We start from the raw sequence: 22,264 nt of genomic DNA on the forward strand, positions 1-22,264 counted from the left end.
TCCCCTCACCACAAGGGTGGAGTGCTGCCGGTGCGCCTGCAAGGAACTGAGCTGTGCAAGCGGCAGGGCCTGAGGCCCGGGCTCTCTCTTCTACGAGGACTGTTCCTGTGATGGTGTTTCCCATCCCCACCTTCTCATGCAAGGGAGGGAAGGCCCTGCATTTCCCTCCCTCCTTTACCTAAGCCCAGAAGGACTGCTAAAAAAGCTTTGTTTCTAAGAGCTCATTAATCAAAGTATCAGGCTAATCCATACATGCACAGATAGAATTCATGAAGCCAGTTTCATTACATAAAGTCTGTTTAGAAAGCACTGTTAGCTTTGCCTAAAAGCCTTTCTATAAGGCTGAGCTCTATTTTTCACAGTCAGTGCTAAATGCCTGCACCTCACTTCTTAACCTCCCACCCGGTGTACACAGACAAATTCGCTAGCCTGCTTTAACCTTCTGCCAGAAACAAGACAGCCGCCCACTTCCTGTTCCCTTATCCACAGCGCCTTCGTGGCTTCACTTCATTTCTCTCACAGCATGATGGTTCTACTGCTTGCGTGCGTTTAAATCAATCACACTCGCCAAAGAGAAATGGTAGCGTAAGCGGGTGAGCACAGAGTACCTGTAGCACTGGGATGACAGGACACAGAGACTCGATAAACTTGTTCCAGGTCAGTGCCGTCATCCTCAGTCGCCCCTGCAGCAGATGTATCAGGATGGCCTTGGCAGTGGCATTCACCTGCTCAACAATACAGGGGAAACAATCCAAGAGGAGGTGGCCCGTTAAGTCATCTTACATACCTGTAATAGTTCATAAAATCTGGAAAGGTAATTAGCATCTCTTCCTTCAAACATTCCTATTTCCACAGCATTATCTTACATTCTGTTCTCAACCAGTCCTTCCCCCTTAATGATTTCCTTTTTTTTTTTTAACCTTTAAAGTATACTTTTCCATTGAATAACAATGTTCCTTAAGGAAATACTCTGCTTATTACAACCACTGCATCGTTCCTAGATCTTACATGAAAAACTTAAGTTAACAGTTTGATCTGAATTCTCTGAGAACAAGTATGTCCTGTATTTTGAGCCTCAATTTTTTTTTTTTTTTTTTTTTTTCTTTTTGCGGTATGCGGGCCTCTCACTGTTGTGGCCTCTCCCGTTGCGGAGCGCAGGCTCCGGATGTGCAGGCCCAGCGGCCATGGCTCACGGGCCCAGCCGCTCCGCGGCATATGGGATCCTCCCAGACCGGGGCACGAACCCGCATCCCCTGCATCGGCAGGCGGACTCTTAACCACTTGCGCCACCAGGGAGGCCCGAGCCTCATTTTTTTTTAACATTTCTTTTTAGTTAAACAACAACTTAACTGAACCCATACATCAAAGACAAGTTTCTTTTTAGTTTCTCATACTACCTTGTGACATTAGAATATTATCTTGATTTAGCTGAGTATCTAAAGAATCAGAGTAGTCTTTTGTACTTCCTTCTAACATGCCATACCTCATTTTTGGGCTCTTGAATACCAAACGCAGAGATTTCATACAGAACTTTTGGGTGAAGTAGAAAATGGATTCCATTACAAAGGGAAGACACAGGTTTACTGACATTATGGACACCTAAACATTCCTGCAAAATAATACAAAAAGTTTTTAAAAATTAGTGACAGTGATTTTTCCAAAGCATTCCTCTTTCTTCTGTTTATAATTCAAATCCAATTTTAGTACTTATGTCACTGAAACTTTTCTTTTAACTGGTAGAAGACAAAAAAAGATTCTCTTAACTAACAGTTTTTGAGTTTGCATGAGATACCTATTATATTTCTTTCAGCCAACAAGAGTGGTGGTGTTGACAAATTAAATAACCAAACTGCTGAGACAACCATAATCTTTTAAAGTTGTTCATAATAACAGACATAAAGGAAATAAACAACACCATAAACTTATCCTAAGGTGTTTGCATTCTGCTTACTGAGGTTTGACAAAGAGAAAATTCAAATCAAAACAGACTTAAATTTCTGGGTGAGGGGGAGGACAGCATATATGTGGGATTTTTCTTATCAATACAGTGATGCACCTGAATATAAGTAATGACTCTGTATCATCTCTTTGACAAAATTAGCACAAATTCCACTCTGGATATGCACCCCAAAAAAACTGAAAGCAGAAACTCAAGCAGGTATATCTGTATACCTGAAGCATTGTTCACAGTAGCCAAAAGGTGGAAATAACCCAAATGTCCACTAACACATGAATGGGTAATAAAGTGTGGTATATATACAACAGAATATTATTCATCCTTAAAAAGGAATGCAACTCTGATATATACTAAACATGGATGCTAAGTGATATAAACCAGACACAAAAAAGACAATTATATGATTCCACAAGTATGAGGTACCTAGAACAGTCAAATTCAGAAAGTAGAATGATGGTTGTCAGGATCTGGGGGGGTTGGAGGAATAGAGAGTTATTTTTTAATGGGTACAGAGTTTCAACTTAGGAAGATGAAAAAGTTCTAGAGATGGATAATGTTGATGACTGCACAATGTGAATGCACTTAATGCCACCAAAAACTTAAAAATGGTTAAAATAGTAAATTTTATGTTATGTGTATTTTACCACAATTTTAAAAAAGCAAATTAGACATCATTGAGCAAAGAATTAGTGTACTGAATGACAGTACTGAGGAATTCTATCCAAACAAAACAAAAAAAGATAAAATATAAAAGAGGGCTTAAATGACACAAAGGGTAAAATAAGAAGATCTAACATGATCTAATGAGAGTTCCACTTGGAGAGAACAGCAAGGATAAGGGAAACAATAATGACTGAGAATTATCTAGAAGTGAAGGCAGACATGAGTTTTCAAACTGAAGCATGCTAAAAAAGATACATTAAAAAAAAAGGTGTATACAAAGTTACATTGTAATGAAACTGCAGAACTCCAGAGCTAAGGAAAAGATCTTAAAAGCAACTAGAAGAAAAAAATACAAAGAAATTATAATTTAACTGATAGCAGACTTCTCAACAATGATAAAAGCCTAACAAGAGCAAAGCAGTATTGGCAAAGCGCTAAGGAAAAATGGCAGTCAATCTATAATTCTATAGAATTCTATAATTCCAGCTAATCTATCATTCAAGAGTAAGGTGAAATCAAGACATTTTCAAACACATGCACTATCAGTTACAGACTGTCACTGAAAATACTGAAAAACATAGTTCAGTAAAAAGACTGAACCTAAATACTTATCAATAAATAGAAGAAAGTATATTCAAAGTAAAGAGCAGTTAAGATGAATCTACTAGGTAGATCTTAAACCTTACTATTAAAGGAAAAGAACAGGCAGCAAAAACATGTGTACAGTATGAAATTATATACTTTTTTAAAGAGAGGAAAACAGTAATATATATGATTTATAGAGATATGCATATATAAAACACATGCATGGGAAGGATCAACAAAAACTTTGTAAGAGTGGTTATCTTGGTGGCATAAAAAAAGGGGGAAGAGAAAAGAAACAAGCTTCAGTTATAACTAATATTTTTATTCCTCTGAAAAAAAAGGATCATAAGTAAAAATGGCAAAATGTAAACATTATATCTAGATAGTACTTATAAGAGTATTGAATACAAGAGGACATTTTCAAAAGTACACAGGAATATATATATTTTTCTATACTGTCCTATGTACAGTGTTCTTTTCAATATTGAAATAGTTAATATTTATGTACTATTCTATGTTGAAATATTTTATAATTTAAAAACGCAGGAAATATTTGTTTCAAAAGAAAGAAAAGAAGAATATTACTAAGAAAACAGATCTGAAACTATAAAATTTAAGCCATAACCTAAAACTTTTCCTGAGCATAGAAATCACCTTTGAATACTTGATAGAAGTCAACTTCTCCTTACAATTTTTCCATCATTAAATAACACAACAAATGTAATTCTTATTAAAACTGCTAATAAGGCAATTCAATTGCTAGACTTACTAAGGGAATTCAATAGTATAAATTTCTTAGAGTTGACTAATAACTACCATCTATTTTTATGGTAATAACTCTTATATCCAAAAGGTCAAGTAATTTAATTTTGGAGTTATAATCAGAAAATCCACTGTTAATGCTCCCCCAAAAAATCAAAATCAATAAAACCTACCTTGGGCCTCCCTGGTGGCGCAAGTGGTTGAGAGTCCGCCTGCCGATGCAGGGGATACGGGTTCGTGCCCCGGTCTGGGAGGATCCCATATGCCGCGGAGCGGCTGGGCCCGTGAGCCATGGCCGCTGAGCCTGCGCGTCCGGAGCCTGTGCTCCGCAACGGGGGAGGCCACAACAGTGAGAGGCCCGCATACCGCAAAAAAAAAAAAAAAAAAAAAAAAAAAAAACCTACCTTAACAATTTCCAGACAACAGTGGTAAGTTTTCACTTTCACTTGTAGCAAAGGGTGAGACAACATACGTAGAAACACCTTCTGACTTTCTCCTTGTAATAATGGACTGGCCTGTGCAGATTTCCAGCTGGTAAAAAGGTAAACATCCAAGACATCTAAGGCAAGTAAGGTACTAAACATGAGACTGAAAAGCACAGAGAAAGGGGTTTCTTCCTACTCCAGTTCCTACAACTGAGATCTTGTTTAACTAACCCAGAATTAATATTTACTCAAGCATTTACTTGTTTCAAGGCAGGGAATATTCTCTCTTAAAGAATACAAAAAAACAAAATGTCTTTAGAAACCTATATTTAGAATGTAAAATGGTACAACCATTATGAAAAACAGTACGGAGGTTCCTCAAAAAACTAAAAACAGAACTACCATATGACCCAGCAATTCCACTTTTAGGTATGTAACCAAAGAAAATGAAATCAGTACCTCAAAGAGATATATGTACTCCCATATTTGTTCCAGAATTATTCACAATAGCCAATACATGAAAACAATGTGTCAGTTGATAGATGAATGGATTTTTTAAAATGTGGTATGTATGTGTATGTGTGTGTATATATATATTTTTTTATATATATATAATATATATATAATATATATATAATGGAATATTATTCAGCCTTAAAAAAGAAGGAAATCTCATCATTTGTGACAATATGGATGAAGCTGAAGGACATGCTAAGTGGCATAAGTCAGGGTACAGAAAAACAAATACTGCATGATCTGACTTATATGTGGAATCTAAAAAAGTCAAACTCTCAGAAGCAGAGAGTAGAATTGGTGGTTGCCAGGAGCTTGAGGAAATGCAGAGATGTTGGTCAAAGGGTACAAAGTTTCAGTTATGCAGGATAGGTAGTTCTGGTGACTATGGTTAATAATGCTGATATGTGTTAAGAGAGTAGATCTTCAATGTTCTCACCACAAAAAAAAGGTAATTATGTGAGATGACTGATAGATTGATAGATAGATAGATAGAAAGAAAAATAAATCCCATATTTAATGGATATTTATCACCATGGAATTTCCTCTTTCCAAAAGCAATGAAAATACTAAGTTTTAAAGAAAAACCTGTTCCAATGTCCCCCAAATAAATTAACCAATGCATGATGCTTTCCAAAAATCCATATAAAAGGTAGGAATAATGAAATTTACATTTAAAAAATCCTCAATTCAAGTTATTAATTAAAATGTTAAAGATAAATAAACAAATGTGCTTGAATACCTGTTTGGAAGGACACCAAAACAAATGTATAAAAATCCAAGGATAATCCATGTTGATTACAGGCATGACATTTTTAAAGCTTACTCTTGAATAAAACAGTTAACTGTCCTAATGCTACTATACATATACAGTTTAAAAGTCAAAACATATAAAAGCAATTTAAACTAAAAAATAACAGATTTAAGACCAGTTTCATTTTCATTGCTCCTAAACTTACACACACACACACACACACACACACACACACACAAAACCTATAATAATATAATCATATTAAGAAAGAAAATATTACATCTTTGAACAAATGCAGATGATTTCCTTTATTAGGGGGAAATGCTGATGATAGGAAAAGCTATGTAAGGCTTTGTCTGCCAGCTCCACTAATTCTAAGAGATTCTTCTCTCCCTAAAAAAGAAGAGAATGGAACAGTAAATGTCAAGGTCATGTACAATAAAATTCTCAACAGCTAACAAAGCAGCTTCAAGAAATTAGATCATCCACAGGCCCTGAGACTGTTCACATTTGCTTAAGTCAACCTGCTCAACAAGCAAACCAAAAACGTCAGCCTAGGAGGAGAAATGTGGGGAACATGCCTAACTCAACGCCACTTAAGACTTTATATTATTTACCTCTGAGTGGCATGCTTCTTTGGCTGTTCACTTGTGGCCTTATCCCTCTACTAACTGCAGCTCAAGGCAGGACTCATGTATTTTAAGATCCACCTCCCACTTCTAACATCCTGACTGGTTCTAGGGAAAATAGGGGGTGATCAATACCTGTGTGATTAACTGACCATGCAGAATGCCACAGAAATAATTCAACTAAAAGGCAGTTCAAAATTCTATCATGGAGGAGACAAGATACAGTGGCATAAAGATGTGGGGAAAAGAAAATAAAAATAAACAATAGTGGGTAAATAAGGAAAATTTAAAATATGAAGTTCAAAAAAACTCCACTGTAGGGGCCAAACGGAATAAAATTTTGCTCCTAATTTTTCAAGATCTTCAGGGCCCATTTTGGTATTTTCAAACAGTAAGCAACTATTGTAGTCAATGTCTATTTTAAGACTCATTAACCCTCTAATTGATAATATACTAAATAATATCCTAAAAGGGATAAATAACAAATACATAACTATTGCTATAACATGGTATCGAAAGTCATCCAACTACCTTACAATCTAGTTCATGGCTTTATTTAATAAAAAATCAGGCTCTTTCTGTGCATAAATAAATATTTATTCACAGAAAGAGCCTGATTTTTTATTAAATAAAGGGAAATACTAAGGGAAAATACTAAGGGAAAAATACTAAGGGATACTATGGGAAATAATGTGTCTACACATAAGGGAAATACTAAGGGAAAAAATGTGTCTACAAATAAGCACTAAAATGGCCCTTATAATACTAAGGGAAAAAATGTGTCTACAAATAAGCACTAAGGGAATACTAAGGGAAATACTAAGGGAAAAAATGTGTCTACAAGTAAGCACTAAAATGGCCCTTATAATTCTGTTTACTAAGGGAAAATATGTGTCTACTAAGACACATATATACTAAGGGAAATACTAAAGGAATACTAAGGGAAAAAATGTGTCTACAAATACTAAGGGAATACTAAGGGAAATGTGTCTAAGGGAAAAAATGTGTCTACAAATAAGCACTAAATATTAAGGGAAATACTAAGGGAAAAAATGTGTCTACAAATACTAAGGGAAAAAATGTGTCTACAAATAAGCACTAAAATGGCCCTTATAATTCTGTTTACGTCAATTGTCACTCTGTTCACCCACAGAAAGCCACTTCAGAGAGGAATTCACTAATAAAGATATTGATAATAATTATTGTTTTTTAAAAACCACTGGTCTCATGAATATATACCATTCATTAATCTAAATCTTCATTTTACTTTTATATAAATCATACCCTTACTTTAATCTTATAATTGGGCCATTCAGTAATAATGGATCCCACCCCTAAGAATTCAATTGTTAAATGTCCATCAATTTGAAAACTATAGGTTAAATTTTCTAAATATTTTATCAAAGGAATTTTAAAGAGATATTAACAAAACTTTTTACCTCCTTCCCAACATCAGACAGGAAGTTACAGGTACACTCAAGTGAATAAACAGCCTCTGCAGTTCGTTTATAAATACTGTAGTTTTCAGAATTCAGCTGTTCCAAATAGGCCACAACAGCTTCATGAATATTTGGATATTCCAAAGAAACAGGCATGTCCAAAGAAACTAGAAATAATGCTGCTGACATAGGCTCTGGTAAAAAGTGGCTTGCCTTGATAAATTAAAAAAAAAAAAATTAGCCATTTTTAGATAAATATAGTAAACTATAATATTAATGTAGTTCAACTTTTTTAGTAATTCTCTATCACAAAGTCTATGCTTTTCCAAAGAAAATTCTATTCCCCAACACATCACTTATCTACACCTAGGTTCACTGCAATTTTTCTCTACCCAAAATATCCCAAGTCCAAATTTCAACTCCTTCCCAAAGCCTAGGATCCAGGATACCTCCTCTTCCCCACATCAACACCCAGAACTGCTCTCCCTCTGGGCCCATACCTCGTTTATGCCTCTGCCACTGAACTGAAGGTACCAGGCCTTTTTCTCTAAGTTTTTCATGCAGGTGCACACAAATCTCCAGAAAAATGCAATAAACCCCTGAAGCCCAGGGCTTATTAACTACATATTGAATTGAATAACACTAAATCAAGTACAGCTATAGACTGATTTGAACAAAAATTAATTTTTATTTGGTTTTGTTTGTGTTTTAGAGGGGAAAGGAGAAATTCAACATATTTAAAATAGTTCTAGAACACTCACAAAAGACTGACCTTTAATTAGTATAAAATCAAGGGGCCAAATGAAATAGTGTATGTTTTATAACTTAAATCAATTGATTTAAGACTAAAAAAACCCTTTGCTAGATTTTGTTTCTTTTAATGATTCCAGCTTTGCAATAGGATTTTAGGCATCAGTTAAGAAAATGAAAAGGCCTGAAAATTCAATGTTCAGAGAAAACCATTTGGCAGGGTTCACTACTATGGCTGAAATGCTGCCTTTATTAAAGTAGGTTTGGTCATAATTTTTTCATGGATAACCTATTTTAAGGATAATCATTAACTGCCTGAAAGTCTAAGAACTAAATCTGCTAAACAATGCCTTTTTTTTTTTTTTTAGAATTACTGGGGTTTTTTTTTTAATTTATTTATTTATTTTTGGCTGCATTAGGTTTTCTTTGCTGCACGTGGGCTTTCTTTAGTTGCATCAAGCAGGGGCTACTCTTTGTTGCGGTGCACAGGCTTCTCATTGTGGTGGTTTCTCTTATTGCGGAGCACGGGCTCGTGGCACGTGGGCTCAGTAGTGGCACACGGACTTAGCTGCTCCGTGGCATGTGGGATCCTCCCAGACCAGGGCTTGAACCCGTGTCCCCTTCATTGGCAGGCGGATTCTTAACCACTGTGCCACCAGGGAAGCCCTAAATAATGCTTTTAAATGAAATACAGTTGCCAAGTGAATATCAAAAGCTAAAGGAATCAAAATTTTAGGTTACTAAGCATGAAAAAAAAAACCAACTATTAAGACAGCAGCTATTATAAAGTTGAGAGAAATTTCTCTTATTCTGTAAAGAACTCTCCTAGTGGGGAAAGAAGAGAGAGAGAGAGAGAGAGCAAGAAACCAAATTACCTAGTCACCAATTATTTGCTCACTTAGCAAATACTCACTGGGCCCCTACCGTATGCCAGGCACCATTCCAGATCCTAGGGACACAGCAGGAAATAAAACAGAACCTCTGCCCTCACGAAGTTAACACTCCAGTGGAGAAAGCATAGAGTCAACCATACTTGTCCAATGTGACTAGGAGTGCTAAGCAAATTTTAAAAACAGGGGATAGGAAAGATGGAGAAGAATAGGGAAGTTACAGGAGGTGGAAGCAGAGGAAGGCCTCTCTGATAAGGTAACATCTAAGCAGAGAAATGGAGGAGTGTATATCTGAGGGAAAAGCACTCACAGAAGAGGGAACAGCAAGTACAGAGGCTCGGACACAGAGTATATTTGACAGCAAGGAGGCCACTGGAGCTAGTGCTGAGGGATGGAGTCAGGGGGCAGTGGTGCCAGATCAGGTAAGGCCTTGGGTCACTTTAAGGACTTGTCCTCAGAAGGAGCATTGGAAGGTTTCAAGCAAGCCTCAGGATGAGTCTGGAGAGAACAGATGGAAAAGAGCAAGGGTGGAAGCTGAGAGACCAAAGAGAAGGTTACTGCAATAATCCAGGCAAGATAGGATGGTGGCTTAAACTCAGGTAGCAGCAGTGGGAGTGGTGAGAAGTGTTCAGGTTCTGGATAGACGTTCAAAGGAGAAATAACACATGTTGCTCAGGGATTGGATCTAAGTGTGTGTGAAAGACAGGAATCAAGGATGACTCTAAGGTTTTTTCCTGATCAACAATCAACTAGAATGAAGGTGCCATTTACTGAGCTAGGGAAGACTAGAGGAAGAACACATTTGTGCAGGGAAGTAAGGCTTGGGGCATGTTCAGTCGGAGATATCAACTGTCAAGTGAAGATGTCAAAAAGGATACGGATATATACGTATGAGTTTGTGGTTCAGGTGACACGTGTTGTCTGAAAATATAAGTTTGGGAGGTGTCCGCAAATAGATGGCACTTAAAGACCAAAATGGGATGATATCTCATGAGGGCCATGGCCAGTCCTGGGGTTCCACCCCTTTAAGAGGTTAGGAAGATAGAGAGGAATTAGCAAAGGAGACTCAGCGAGTTGGGCTCTGCGCTAAGATAGTAAATCCTAGTGGGTCTAACTCCAAAGGCACTGTGTTTTAGTTTAAAAGAGCTTTCTCTGACTCTAGGCAGAAAAATAATAGCTGATGTGAGGATTAAATAAGCACTGGGCAGAGTGTCCGGCATATCACATTCAATAAGTACTAATTTCCTCTCTTTCCTCTTTTCGCCCCATCATTAAGGAATTCTGACATTTTCATTCTGCATACCTACATCTGAAACTCCTCTCAGCAACTCAAAGCACCAAGGTAATGTCATACGTTTAATCCTTGCAGGGCCAATGGACCCATCACAGTTTACACCCCAGACTGAAGACGGTGGTCCTACATATATAAGCATTAGTCACGTGTCAGTTGGAACTAAAAGTGACAACATTTCAGTGGAAAGCCATTACCAGTATTAGATAGAAAAGAGTCAACATCGTCATCTTGTGCGTGCTGGAGGAGGAGGGGTATAATACTGTTTTCTCTAAACCTTTTGCCACTCAGAGCAGCCAGGGCGTTATCCTGGCATGGCTTGTCAGAAGTACGGATTCTCAGGCCCTATCCAGACCTTACAGACCAGAACATGCAAGATCGGATTAACAAGATCTCTGGGTGATCTGGGTGCACATTACACTTTGAGAAACGCTGTTCTGAATCAATCAGCTACACCAATTATTAGATTTTATATACCTCACTAAAAATGTCAAAATCTTGTGGTATAAATTCTTCCTTGCCTTCAGTCTGCTTGGCTGAGAAAGGGTCACAGGGGTTCCTAGGATGCTCTGGGATCTTGTTTCTGGCACAGGGCCAGTATTTTTAGCTCTTATTTCCCAGATGGTTCCCCCATATGAAGTTAACTTCATTTGTCTTACCAATTTGATTTACCCAACCAGAACACTTTTAATTTTAATTTATAACATTGGTAATGACATTTGCCAATGCATAATTTTAACCTATACATGGGTATTCTCCAAATTCATTTAAAATCAGCAATTATCAATTTCAGAAAAGGTCTTCAAGGGCATTTTGTCAAAACATTCAAATTCAGGAAATTTCTACACAGATTCATACTATATCATTTCCCAACTTCAAAATTACATATTTGGTAAGTGGCAACTCAAATATTTAAAAGCCACTTTTAAGGTAGAAAGTTTCAGAGTCCAAATTCCACTTCAAGTTTTGGTGGGCTAGCAACAGGCAGAGGGCAGCATAACCTTGTATTTATATAAACTGAAGGAGAAATTTATGCATGCAATGGAAGAGCATGTTTGTTTAGATCTCATTTTAAAGTTCTTAGTTAATCAATCAAAGCAATTATAACCATCTATAAGCTGATACCTTAATTACAATCTCTTCATTGACCCCACTTACTGTTCTAATGAAGTTCCAAGCTACATATTTAAAAGAGCTCCCCAAAATTAGATACTGATTTACCTTCAAAAACAAAAACAAAAAATAGCTACCTTAAAAAAAGACATGGAGGGCTGGTTTTACATTATTCTAACACTAAAGTAAGTCAAATAAAATAAATTATTGACTTCTATTTTGATTCCTGCCCAAATAAGCACATAGATGAAAAAAACTCTATAATCAAAAAAGCAATAAATAAGCTCTCTGGTACAACTGACAAGTAACTTTTCCAAAAATACCTCAACCTATACATAGATTGATCATTTGTAATACTGAATAACAAGTTATTGTAGCACTACTAATTTTTCAGTTATATAACATTATCATGTAAAGTTGAGACACCTATATTTTAAATGCAATTCCAGTTTTATATGACTGAAATTCTTCAATTTATAATGTTTATGCCTTGGAAAATTATCACTCTTTAACACAGAGTGTTATTCAGAAACATAACAATTAATAAAAATGTTAAAGATTAAAATTAACAGAAATGGGGGCTTCCCTGGTGGCACAGTGGTTGAGAGTCTGCCTACCGATGCAGGGGACACGGGTTCGTGCCCTGGTCCAGGAGGATCCCACGTGCCATGGAGCGGCTGGGCCCGTGAGCCATGGCCGCTGGGCCTGCGCGTTCGGAGCCTGTGCTCCGCAGCAGGAGAGGACACAGCGGTGAAAGGCGCACATACCGCAAAAAAAAAAAAAAATTAACAGAAATGTTATTTTCCCTAAAGGAAAATACTATATTTAAAATTTAATGTTCTATTCTTGTTTTTCCAGATGACCTGATACTATATTGCATATATTGCATATGTGTTATTAAATGGAGTTTAGACTACATGCTCTGTAGAATTCTACGGAGCAAAAGGGCACGTGGCTATAACAAAGGACAACAAAAGGCACAGGAAATAGTTCTTTAGCTGCAGTAATTTTTCCCATACCTTCAGTTAAGCACGATGCCACACCTTTCTTTTTGCAATAAGTATACTACACAACACTTGGATATGAGTCACCTGAGACATTTTTACCACCGACGTTCAAATTCAGAGATATAACCTCCACTTTAAAGTACAGTCAATAAGATGATTTAAAAGAAATATTTACACCTATTAAAATCACCTTTAACATACAGTCACATAATGGAATAGTATTTTACAATAAAAATTAACAACTGCTACAAGCAACAACAAAAATGAATCTCAAAAAAAAAATTCTTGAGCAATTACATACTTTATATGTCTATTTATATAAAGCTCAAAAACAAAAAAAACCCTCTATGGTGACAGAAGTCAGAAAGGAGTTTAGCTTGCAGGGGTGGGGACAGGAGAGGTTAAGCAACGGGAAGTGGCCTTGAAAGGCTGGTCATGTTCTACTTCATGTTTTGGGGGGTGGTCACTTTCTAAACAGATATATTCACTTAGTAAAAATGCACTGAACTGTGCACCTTTCTAAACACCACAGTTTTTAAAAGTTATCTTAAAAAATTTGTATTTTTTTCTATCAATTGATTTGTCAAAACTAATTAAAAATGTTAGCCATTTCTCAATTTCTACATTTCCAATAAAATCTTTGTACACCATGAAATCATCAGAAGGAATTTACAACAGGACAGTGATTGTAACACCCAGTAAACTACAAAGAAGCCACGCTACCTGCCTTACCTTTTCAACAGGGAGAAGCGTCTGCAGCAGTCGGACTGCAAACAGCGAAATGCTGACAAAGGCCATCCTGTGGTGCACCAGCACCGCCTCTGGTTGTTCCAGACTGATGTTGCTTTTGTGGTAGCACATGCTGTCTCCAAGGGACCCCAACACCATGAGCAGTTTCTTTTTCTGCAAACATTTAAACACAAAACAGAAGAAAACAATCAATTTTAGGGGCCAATACAGGAATGTCATGGAGAATCATATAAAATGTTATCATTAAATAATATAAATGTATTCCTCTCTATAAGAATAACCAATACATGCTGAGATACTTTTAATGGTAGGAAAGAATGATAAGTATACCTAAATTTTTTTAAAAGCTAACAGTTTTTAAGTATTTAATATGATGAACTCCAACTAATAAAAATAAACAAAATACAAAAACTTAATGAACCATTAGTTCCTCCTAGTTTCTAGTGCTTAATTGTTCCAACTTTGAACACTGCATGTAAATCTCTCATCCAGTATTTATTGGGTTTAGTGTATGCTTCACACAGTGGCAGGTATATGGGGGAAAATGCATTAGTTCAAGAGACATGATCCCGCCCTCAAAGTAATCCCAAAGTTACTAAAGAAATGAAACAGGGTAAGTCAAATAATTAAAAAACAATGAAATATTAAATTGTATAATCTCCCTCTTCAGGTAATAAGGTTGTTTCAGAGCAAATGTTCCACCATCATAAATTTCTAGATACATTACTACTTAAACAGAAGTTATATCTTTTAAATTGAAAGGTATGCATAAAACATGAAAACTAAAATACAGCAGACTAACTGGCAAGTCATAACAACATAGACCAAAATATATCCTAGATATGTTGACATGACCCTATAAACTAGCTGCTGAAAGGACAGGATCAGGAAAGGGGTAGAACAAAAAAAGCACTGGAGTTCTCACTGTCAACTTTCCACGGAAAATATATGAAAATTAACATGAGAAATTACCTGTAAGCTAAAGACAAAAATATAATGTATGTCAGAAATTTTTTAATTCAAGGATAAATAAACAGGCAATAAAACTAAAAGATATGGGGCCTACAAAAGTTACATAAAGTATCAAAGCCACAACAGATACACTTCACATCCATTAGGATGGACATTATCAAAAATAATAGGAAATAACAAATGTTGACAAGGATGTGGAGAAACTGGAGTGCCTGTACATTGCTGGTGGAAATGTAAAAGGTTCAGTCACTGTGGAAATAGTATGGCAGTTCCTCAAAACATTAAACATAGAATCACCATATGATCCAGCAATGTCACTTCTGAGTATATGGCCAAAAGAATCGAAAGCAGGGATTTCAAACACTTATTTGTTCATCAGTGTTCACAGCAACATTATTCACAACAGCCAAAAGGTAGAACAGTGTCTATCAACATATGAATGGATAAACAATATGCAGTAGATGGTATACATACAATGAAATATTCAGCCTTAAAAGGGAATGATATTTTGACACATGCTACAACAAGATGACTCTTGAAAACATTGTTAAGTAAAATAAGCCAGATACAAAAAGACAAGTACTGTATGACTCCTCTTATATGAGGTACCTAAAATATACAAATTCATAAAGAAAGAAGGTAGAATAGTGGTTATCAGGGACTTGGGGAAGGGCAGAGTGGGGAGTTATTGTTTACTGGGTGCAGAGTTTCACTCTGAGATGATGAAGAAGTTTTGGAAACAGATAATGGCGACAACTGTACAACAATGTGAATGTGCCTAATGCCACTGAATTATACACTCAAAAAGAGTTAAATGGTAAATTTTATGTATATTTTACAAAATTTTAAAAATTATATAAAGGAGTAAACATTTTTTTGTTACTTACATGGATCATTTGAAAAATTTAAAGATAAACACAAATAAAATTAAAACTATGATACTTTCCAAATCACCACAGGAGTAAAAGGAAGATAAAATAATCTATAGAGTAAAAAAGAAAAAGGAAACAAAAGAGATAGCAAAACTTCTGCATGAAGACCAAGTACAATAACTGTACTAAAAAAGGTTAAATTTCCCTGTAAGTGAAATATGATTTCATACTGAAGTAAAAATCAAAAATAAGCTACACATACAAAAAAGACATTATCTTTGTACATAAAAGGTTAAAAATTAGTGTAGTGAGAAAAATCTCAAATAAACAATCTAAACTTAACACCTAAAGGAACTAGAGAAAGAAGTAGAAACAAAACCCAAAGTTAGTAGAAGGAAAGAAATCATAAAGATCAGAGCAGAAATAAATGAAATAGAAACAAAGAAAACAATAGCAAAGATCAATAAAACTAAAAGCTGGTTCTTTGAGAAGATAAACAAAACTGATAAACCTTTAGCCAGACTCAAGAAAAAGAGGAAGAGGACTCAAATCAATAATATTAGAGGGCTTCCCTGGTGGTGCAGTGGTTGAGAGTCCGTCTGCCGATGCAGGGGACACAGGTTCGTGCCCTTGTCCGGGAAGATCCCACAGGCCAAGGAGTGGCCGGGCCCGTGAGCAATGGCTGCCGAGCCTGCACGTCTGGAGCCTGTGCTCTGTGGCAGGAGGGGCCACAGCAGTGAGAGGACCGTGTACCGCAAAACAAACAAAAATAATAATAATAATATTAGAAATGAAAAAGGAGATGTTACAACAGACACAGAAGAAATACAAAGCATCCTAAGAGACTACTACAAGCAACACTATGCCAAAAAAAAACGGACAACCTGGAAGAAATGGACAAATTCTTAGAAAGGTATAACCTTCCAAGACTGAAGCAGAAGAAATAGAAAAAATGAACAGACCAATCACAAGTAATGAAATTGAAACTGTGATTAAAAATCTTCCAACAAACAAAATGACCAGGACCAGATGGCTTCACAGTTGAATTCTATCAAACATTTAGAGAAGAAGTAACACCCATCCTTCTAAAACTCTTCCAAAATATTGCAGAGGAAAGAACACTCCCAAACACGTTCTATGAGGCCACCATCACCCTGATACCAAAACCAGACAAAGATACTACAAAAAAAGAAAATTACAGACCAATAGTACTGATGAATATAGATGCAAAAATCCTCAACAAAATACTAGCAAACAGAATCCAACAACACATTAAAGGATCATACACCATGATCAAGTGGGATTTATTCCAGGGATGCAAGGATTCTTCAATATATGAAAATCAATCAATGTGATACACCATATTAACAAACTGAAGAATAAAAACCATATGATCATCTCAATAGATGTAGAAAAAGCTTTTGACAAAACCAACACACACTTATAATAAAAACTCTCCAGAAAGGGGGCATGGAGGGAACCTACCTCAACATAATAAAGAACATATATGACAAACCCACAGCAAACATCATCCTCAATGGTGAAAAACTGAAAGCATTTCCTCGAAGATCAGGAATAAGACAAGGACGTCCACTCTCACCACTATTATTCAACATAGTTTTGGAAGTCCTAGCCACAGCAATCAGAGAAGAAAAAGAAATAAAAGGAATACAAATTGGAAAAGAAGAAGTAAAACTGTCACTGTCTGCAGATGACATGATACCATACATAGAGAATCCTAAAGATACTACCAGAAAACTACTAGAGCTAATCAACGAATTTGGTAAAGTTGCAGGATAGATACAAAATTAACACACAGAAATCTCTTGCATTCCTATACACTAATGATGAAAAATCTGAAAGCGAAATTAAGGAAATAATCCCATTCACCACTGCAACAAAAAGAATAAAACACCTAGGAATAAACCTATCTAAGGAGGTAAAAGACCTGTACTCAGAGAACTATAAGACACTGATGAAAGAAATCAAAGATGACATAAACAGATGGAGAGATATACCATGTTCTTGGATTGGAAGAATCAACATTGTGAAAATGGCTATACTACCAAAAGCAATCTACAGATTCAGTGCAATCCCTATCAAGCTACCAATGGCATTTTTCACAGAACTAGAACAAAAAATTTCACAATTCGTATGGAAACACAAAAGATCCCGAATAGCCAAAGCAATCTTGAGAAAGAAAAAGAGCTGGAGGAATCAGACTCTCTGACTTCAGACTATACTACAAAGCTACAGTAATCAAGAAAATAGGGTACTGGCACAAAAACAGAAAAATAGATCAATGGAACAGGATAGAAAGCCCAGAGATAAACCCATGCACCTATGGTCAACTAATCTATGACAAAGGAGGCAAGGATATAACATGGAGAAAAGACAGTCTCTTCAGTAAGGGGTGCTGGGAAAACTGGACAGCTGCATGTAAAAGAATGAAGTTAGAACACTCCCTAACACGATATACAAAAATAAACTCAAAATGGATTAAAGACCTAAATGTAAGGCCAGACACTAGAAAAGCCGTAGAGAAAAACATAGGAAGAACACTCTTTGACATAAATCACAGAAAGATCTTTTTTGATCCACCTCCTAGAGTAATGGAAATAAAAACAAAAATAAACAAATGGGAGCTAATGAAACTTAAAAGCTTTTGCAAAGCAAAGGAAACTACGAACAAGACGAAAAGACAACCCTCAGAATAGGAAAAAATATTTGCAAACGAATCAACAGACAAACAAAATATTTGCAAACAAATCAAACAGACAAAAGAATCAACAGACAAAGGATTAATCTCCAAAACATATAAACGGCTCAAGTAGCTCAATATTAAAAAAACAAACAACCCAATCCAAAAATGGGCAGAAGACCTAAACAGACATTTCTCCAGAGAAAATATACAGATTGCCAACAAACACATGAAAGGATGCTCAACATCACTAGTCATTAGGGAAATGCAAGTCAAAACTACAATGAGGTATCACCTCACACCAGTCAGAATGGCCATCATCGAAAAATCTACAAACAATAAATGCTGGAGAGGGTGCGGAGAAAAGGGAACCCTCTTGCACTGTTGGTGGGAATGTAAATTGATACAGCCACTATGGAGAACAGTATGGAGGTCCCTTAAAAAACTAAAAATAGAATTACCATATGGCCCAGCAATCCCACTACTGGGCATATACCCAGAGAAAACCATAATTCAAAAAGACACATGCACCCCAATGTTCATTGCAGCACTGTTTACAATAGCCAGGTCATGGAAGCAACCTAAATGCCCATCGACAGATGAATGGATAAAGAAGATGTGGTACATATATACAATGGAATATTACTCAGCCATAAAAAGGAACGAAATTGGGTCATTTGTAGAGATATGGATGGATTTAGAGACTGTCATACAGAGTGAAGTAAGTCAGAAAGAGAAAAACAAATATCATATGTTAGCACGTGTATGTGGAACCTAGAAAAATGGTACAGATGAACCAGTTTGCAGGGCAGAAATAGAGACACAGATGTAGAGAACAAACGTATGGACACCAAGGGTGGAAGTGGCGGGGTGGGGGTCGTGGTGGGATGAACTGGGAGATTGGGATTGACCTGTATACACTGATGTGTATAAAATTGATGACTAATAAGGACCTGCTGTATAAAAAAATACATAAAATAAAATTCAAAAATTCAAAAAAAACTAGTGTAGTGAAATATGAACAAAAATGTATGAAATATAAAAAATGAATAATTCAGAACAAAAAAATTAGATAAATTAGATAATTTTCTATTGATGAAATGCATAATAGAGAGTAAAGACCCAACATGAATGAGTCATTGTGGTCTGAATAACATATATATCAAGCAAAACCTGAAGTTGGATTTAAAGGTTTTAACTCAGTCTTTTTTACCTTAATTAATAAATTAAATAGATATAAACTTTGAACATTTCAAAGACTACAACTCCTCGAGTTTCCAAGAAACACTGACTAAAACTAGCCATTTACTTAATCGCAAAAATGGTCAATGTATATTTAGGACTATGTTCTTTGAGCCCACGGAAATAAAACTAAAAGTTAAAAACTTCAACCAAACGTAGGGCCACCCTTATAAAATTAAAATAGAAAATTTTAATAGCACTTATATTAATAACCACTGGTCTAGAGAAAACAAATTAGAAACACAGTGACAGTCTTATTACATGGACAGGCAATTCTTCCACCCAGTGCTTCTCCATTAAAATACTTTTTTACATCTACAGACAACATATCTCTGTTATTCAAGACTAACTTTGACAATTTACAATTTAAATCAATGAACACATTTAAGACCTCAGTATTGCAAGGCTTTTTGTAAAACTCTATTTACTTGTGAAATTGTTTCAAATAACCTTGCTAATTCTAATGATGAATTGACGTACTTCTCAAAATAGTATGAAAAGGAAGTACTATACTATAAGAATCAGTCTTGCAGCTTTTACTATTTCCAACACTTCTTCCAAGCCAAAGGAAAAAAAAAAGTGTTTTGTTTTTAATGTTTTAAGAAAAGAAAGAATTTTAAAACAATACTATCTGGTCCACAGTTTTAATTTGCTGGGCTAAAGATATTTAAACAGCTGTAAAGTAGCTGATGGAGAAAAAAAAGAAAGAGCCAGTTTTCAGAGGATAGTCAAAGCTTTTACAAAATTAGACTTAAAATATCAGATGAGCAAAATATTCTAAATATTCCCAATAAAACAGAATTTATAGTGCAAACACAATTTCTCCACTATCTGCACAATATAAAACAGGTTTTGGATTCTATAAAGCATCTGAAATAAGTGACTCTCCCCCATATGCTCCCAGCCTCACACTCCCCACTCCCCTTCTACAAGGCAGCCAATTACTGTTCTGCATGCAAGTCTCACCAGGCACTTCTATGTTTAAGAGCAAGCTCATCCTGCCTTCAGAATGACCGCCAAACTACTCAGCAGCACGTCAAAAGCCTTCTGTGAGCAGACCCCACCTGAACCCTCCTGCCTCTCTCCCACCACATCCACCTCACATTGTATGCTCTGGTTGCTTGCACTCCTCCCAATAGCCCTACCCTTGACTACCAATCAGCACTATTCATTCCTCCCCATCATTCTCTTCCCCTCTGCCAGACAAAAAGCCCTACCTTTACTTTCTTAGCCAAATCGTATTTGGAATTTAAACTCAGCTCAGTCACGATTTACAAAAAGCCCTCCCTGAGATTCTCGGCTGGGAGTGTTTTCAAAGCACCCTTGGCACATGAGAAGATACTCAACATTACTAGTCAGAGAAATGCAAATCAGAACAACAGTGAGATATCACCTCACACCTATCAGAATGGCTATCAACAAAAAGTCCACTAATACAAATGTTGACAAGGATATGGAGAAAAGGGATCCCCTGTATGCTGTTGGTGGGAATGTAAATCGATGCAGCTGCCATAGAAAAAAGCATGGAGATTCCTCAAAAAACTAAAAAGAGAATTACTGTATAAGCCAACAATTCCACTCCTGGGTTTATATCCAAATAAAATGAAAACACCAATTCAAAGAGACGTGCCCCCCAATGTTTAAAGCAGCTCTAGTTACTTCAGCCAAGATATGGAAACAACCTAAGTGACCATCGACAGATGAATGGATAAAGAAGATGTCGCATATGTGTAAACAAACATACACACACATATACATACAATGGAATATTAATCAGCCATAAAAAAGAATGAAATCTTTGTGACAACACAGATGGACCCAGAAAGTATTATGCTAAGTGAAATAAGGCAGATAGAGAAAGACAAAAAACTTATGATTTCACTTATCATATTTCACTTATCACTTATCAGGTAGCTGCCAGAGGGGAAGGGAGGGGGGGAATGAGTGAAGTAGGTGAGAGAGATTAAGAGGTACAAACTGCAAATTTCAAAATAAATGAGTCATGGGGATGAAATGCACAGCATGGGGAATACAGTCAATTTTTAATCTATCTCCCACAAGAGTGAAAAGAATTGCTGCTTATTCATCTTGCACCCCCAGGGCACAGGGTCGACTAAAAAATTATTCACAACCTAAAAGTTGAGAGTTATGTTTTATTCAGCGGGAATTTGTAGGACCTCAAGCCCGGGAGGCCGCATCTCAAGTAACCCTGAGCGAACTGCTCCGTGGAGGCGAGGTGGGGAGCTAGGGTACTTGGGAGTTTTGTAACAAAGGGCAGGGAGTCTGAATGCCAAAAGATTACTGTTAATTAAAGAAAACCAGATATCTCAAGTTAAGGAATTTAGCGCTTTTCTGCGCACGGGAAGATGCAAGAGTCTGGGCTCACTGAAATCATTGCAGTCTGATGGCTGCTAGATGGCAGGTATTCTTTTCCTTCCTGAGTTTCCTCACCGCTCACCAGCTCACCATCGGAGGTGGCTGCAATCGCTGATGACTGTGACATCCTTTGTTTACTGATATGGCAGGCACTATTCCGTTTATCACTAGCATAGAATAAGCAATCAAAGACTGTTTGGTGAACTAAAAATACCTGTCTCTGGACTGGTGGCATAGCAGGAAAAGCATACGCTAATTAGCGATGTCACTCAGCCAATTATAAATTCACAATCTGGTTCAATTACCCTTCTCGAGCCCTTACTGGATACCAAAGCCCTTCTCTCTAGAAACTTTCATAATCCTCTCAACTTCACTTGAACTTCAACCAGCAATTCTTCCAGCATGCCTGGAAATCTAAGTTACCACCTCACAGCTGGTCAGATGGGAATTTAGAAGGAATGAGTCATAAAGAAGGAGAAAAGACTGCTTTTCATGACACTGAGCGACAGCAGTGACAGAAAGAAGAAGGGCAAAAAATGAACAGAAAACAGCCCCAAGAGTCTGGGGTTATCT

At 36.5% G+C, this 22,264-nt stretch overlaps 1 protein-coding gene across 3 annotated transcripts in view; it reads right to left on the reverse strand.

Moving 5' to 3' along the window:
- RTTN (rotatin) overlaps positions 1–22,264 on the reverse strand; it is a 148,771-nt gene that overhangs the window by 106,195 nt on the left and 20,312 nt on the right. For all 3 annotated transcript variants that reach the window (XM_060119182.1, XM_060119183.1, XM_060119181.1), the window contains exons 11-16: positions 13,511–13,681; positions 7,728–7,940; positions 5,940–6,052; positions 4,372–4,498; positions 1,484–1,609; positions 609–725 (exon numbers count right to left, since the gene is read on the reverse strand). In XM_060119182.1, coding sequence (XP_059975165.1) covers positions 609–725; positions 1,484–1,609; positions 4,372–4,498; positions 5,940–6,052; positions 7,728–7,940; positions 13,511–13,681 — 867 coding nt within the window. The remainder of the gene's footprint in view (positions 1–608; positions 726–1,483; positions 1,610–4,371; positions 4,499–5,939; positions 6,053–7,727; positions 7,941–13,510; positions 13,682–22,264) is intronic.

This window comes from Mesoplodon densirostris, chromosome 15, assembly GCF_025265405.1.
Source record: "Mesoplodon densirostris isolate mMesDen1 chromosome 15, mMesDen1 primary haplotype, whole genome shotgun sequence".
In the NCBI taxonomy this organism is placed as follows: Eukaryota; Metazoa; Chordata; class Mammalia; order Artiodactyla; family Ziphiidae; genus Mesoplodon; species Mesoplodon densirostris.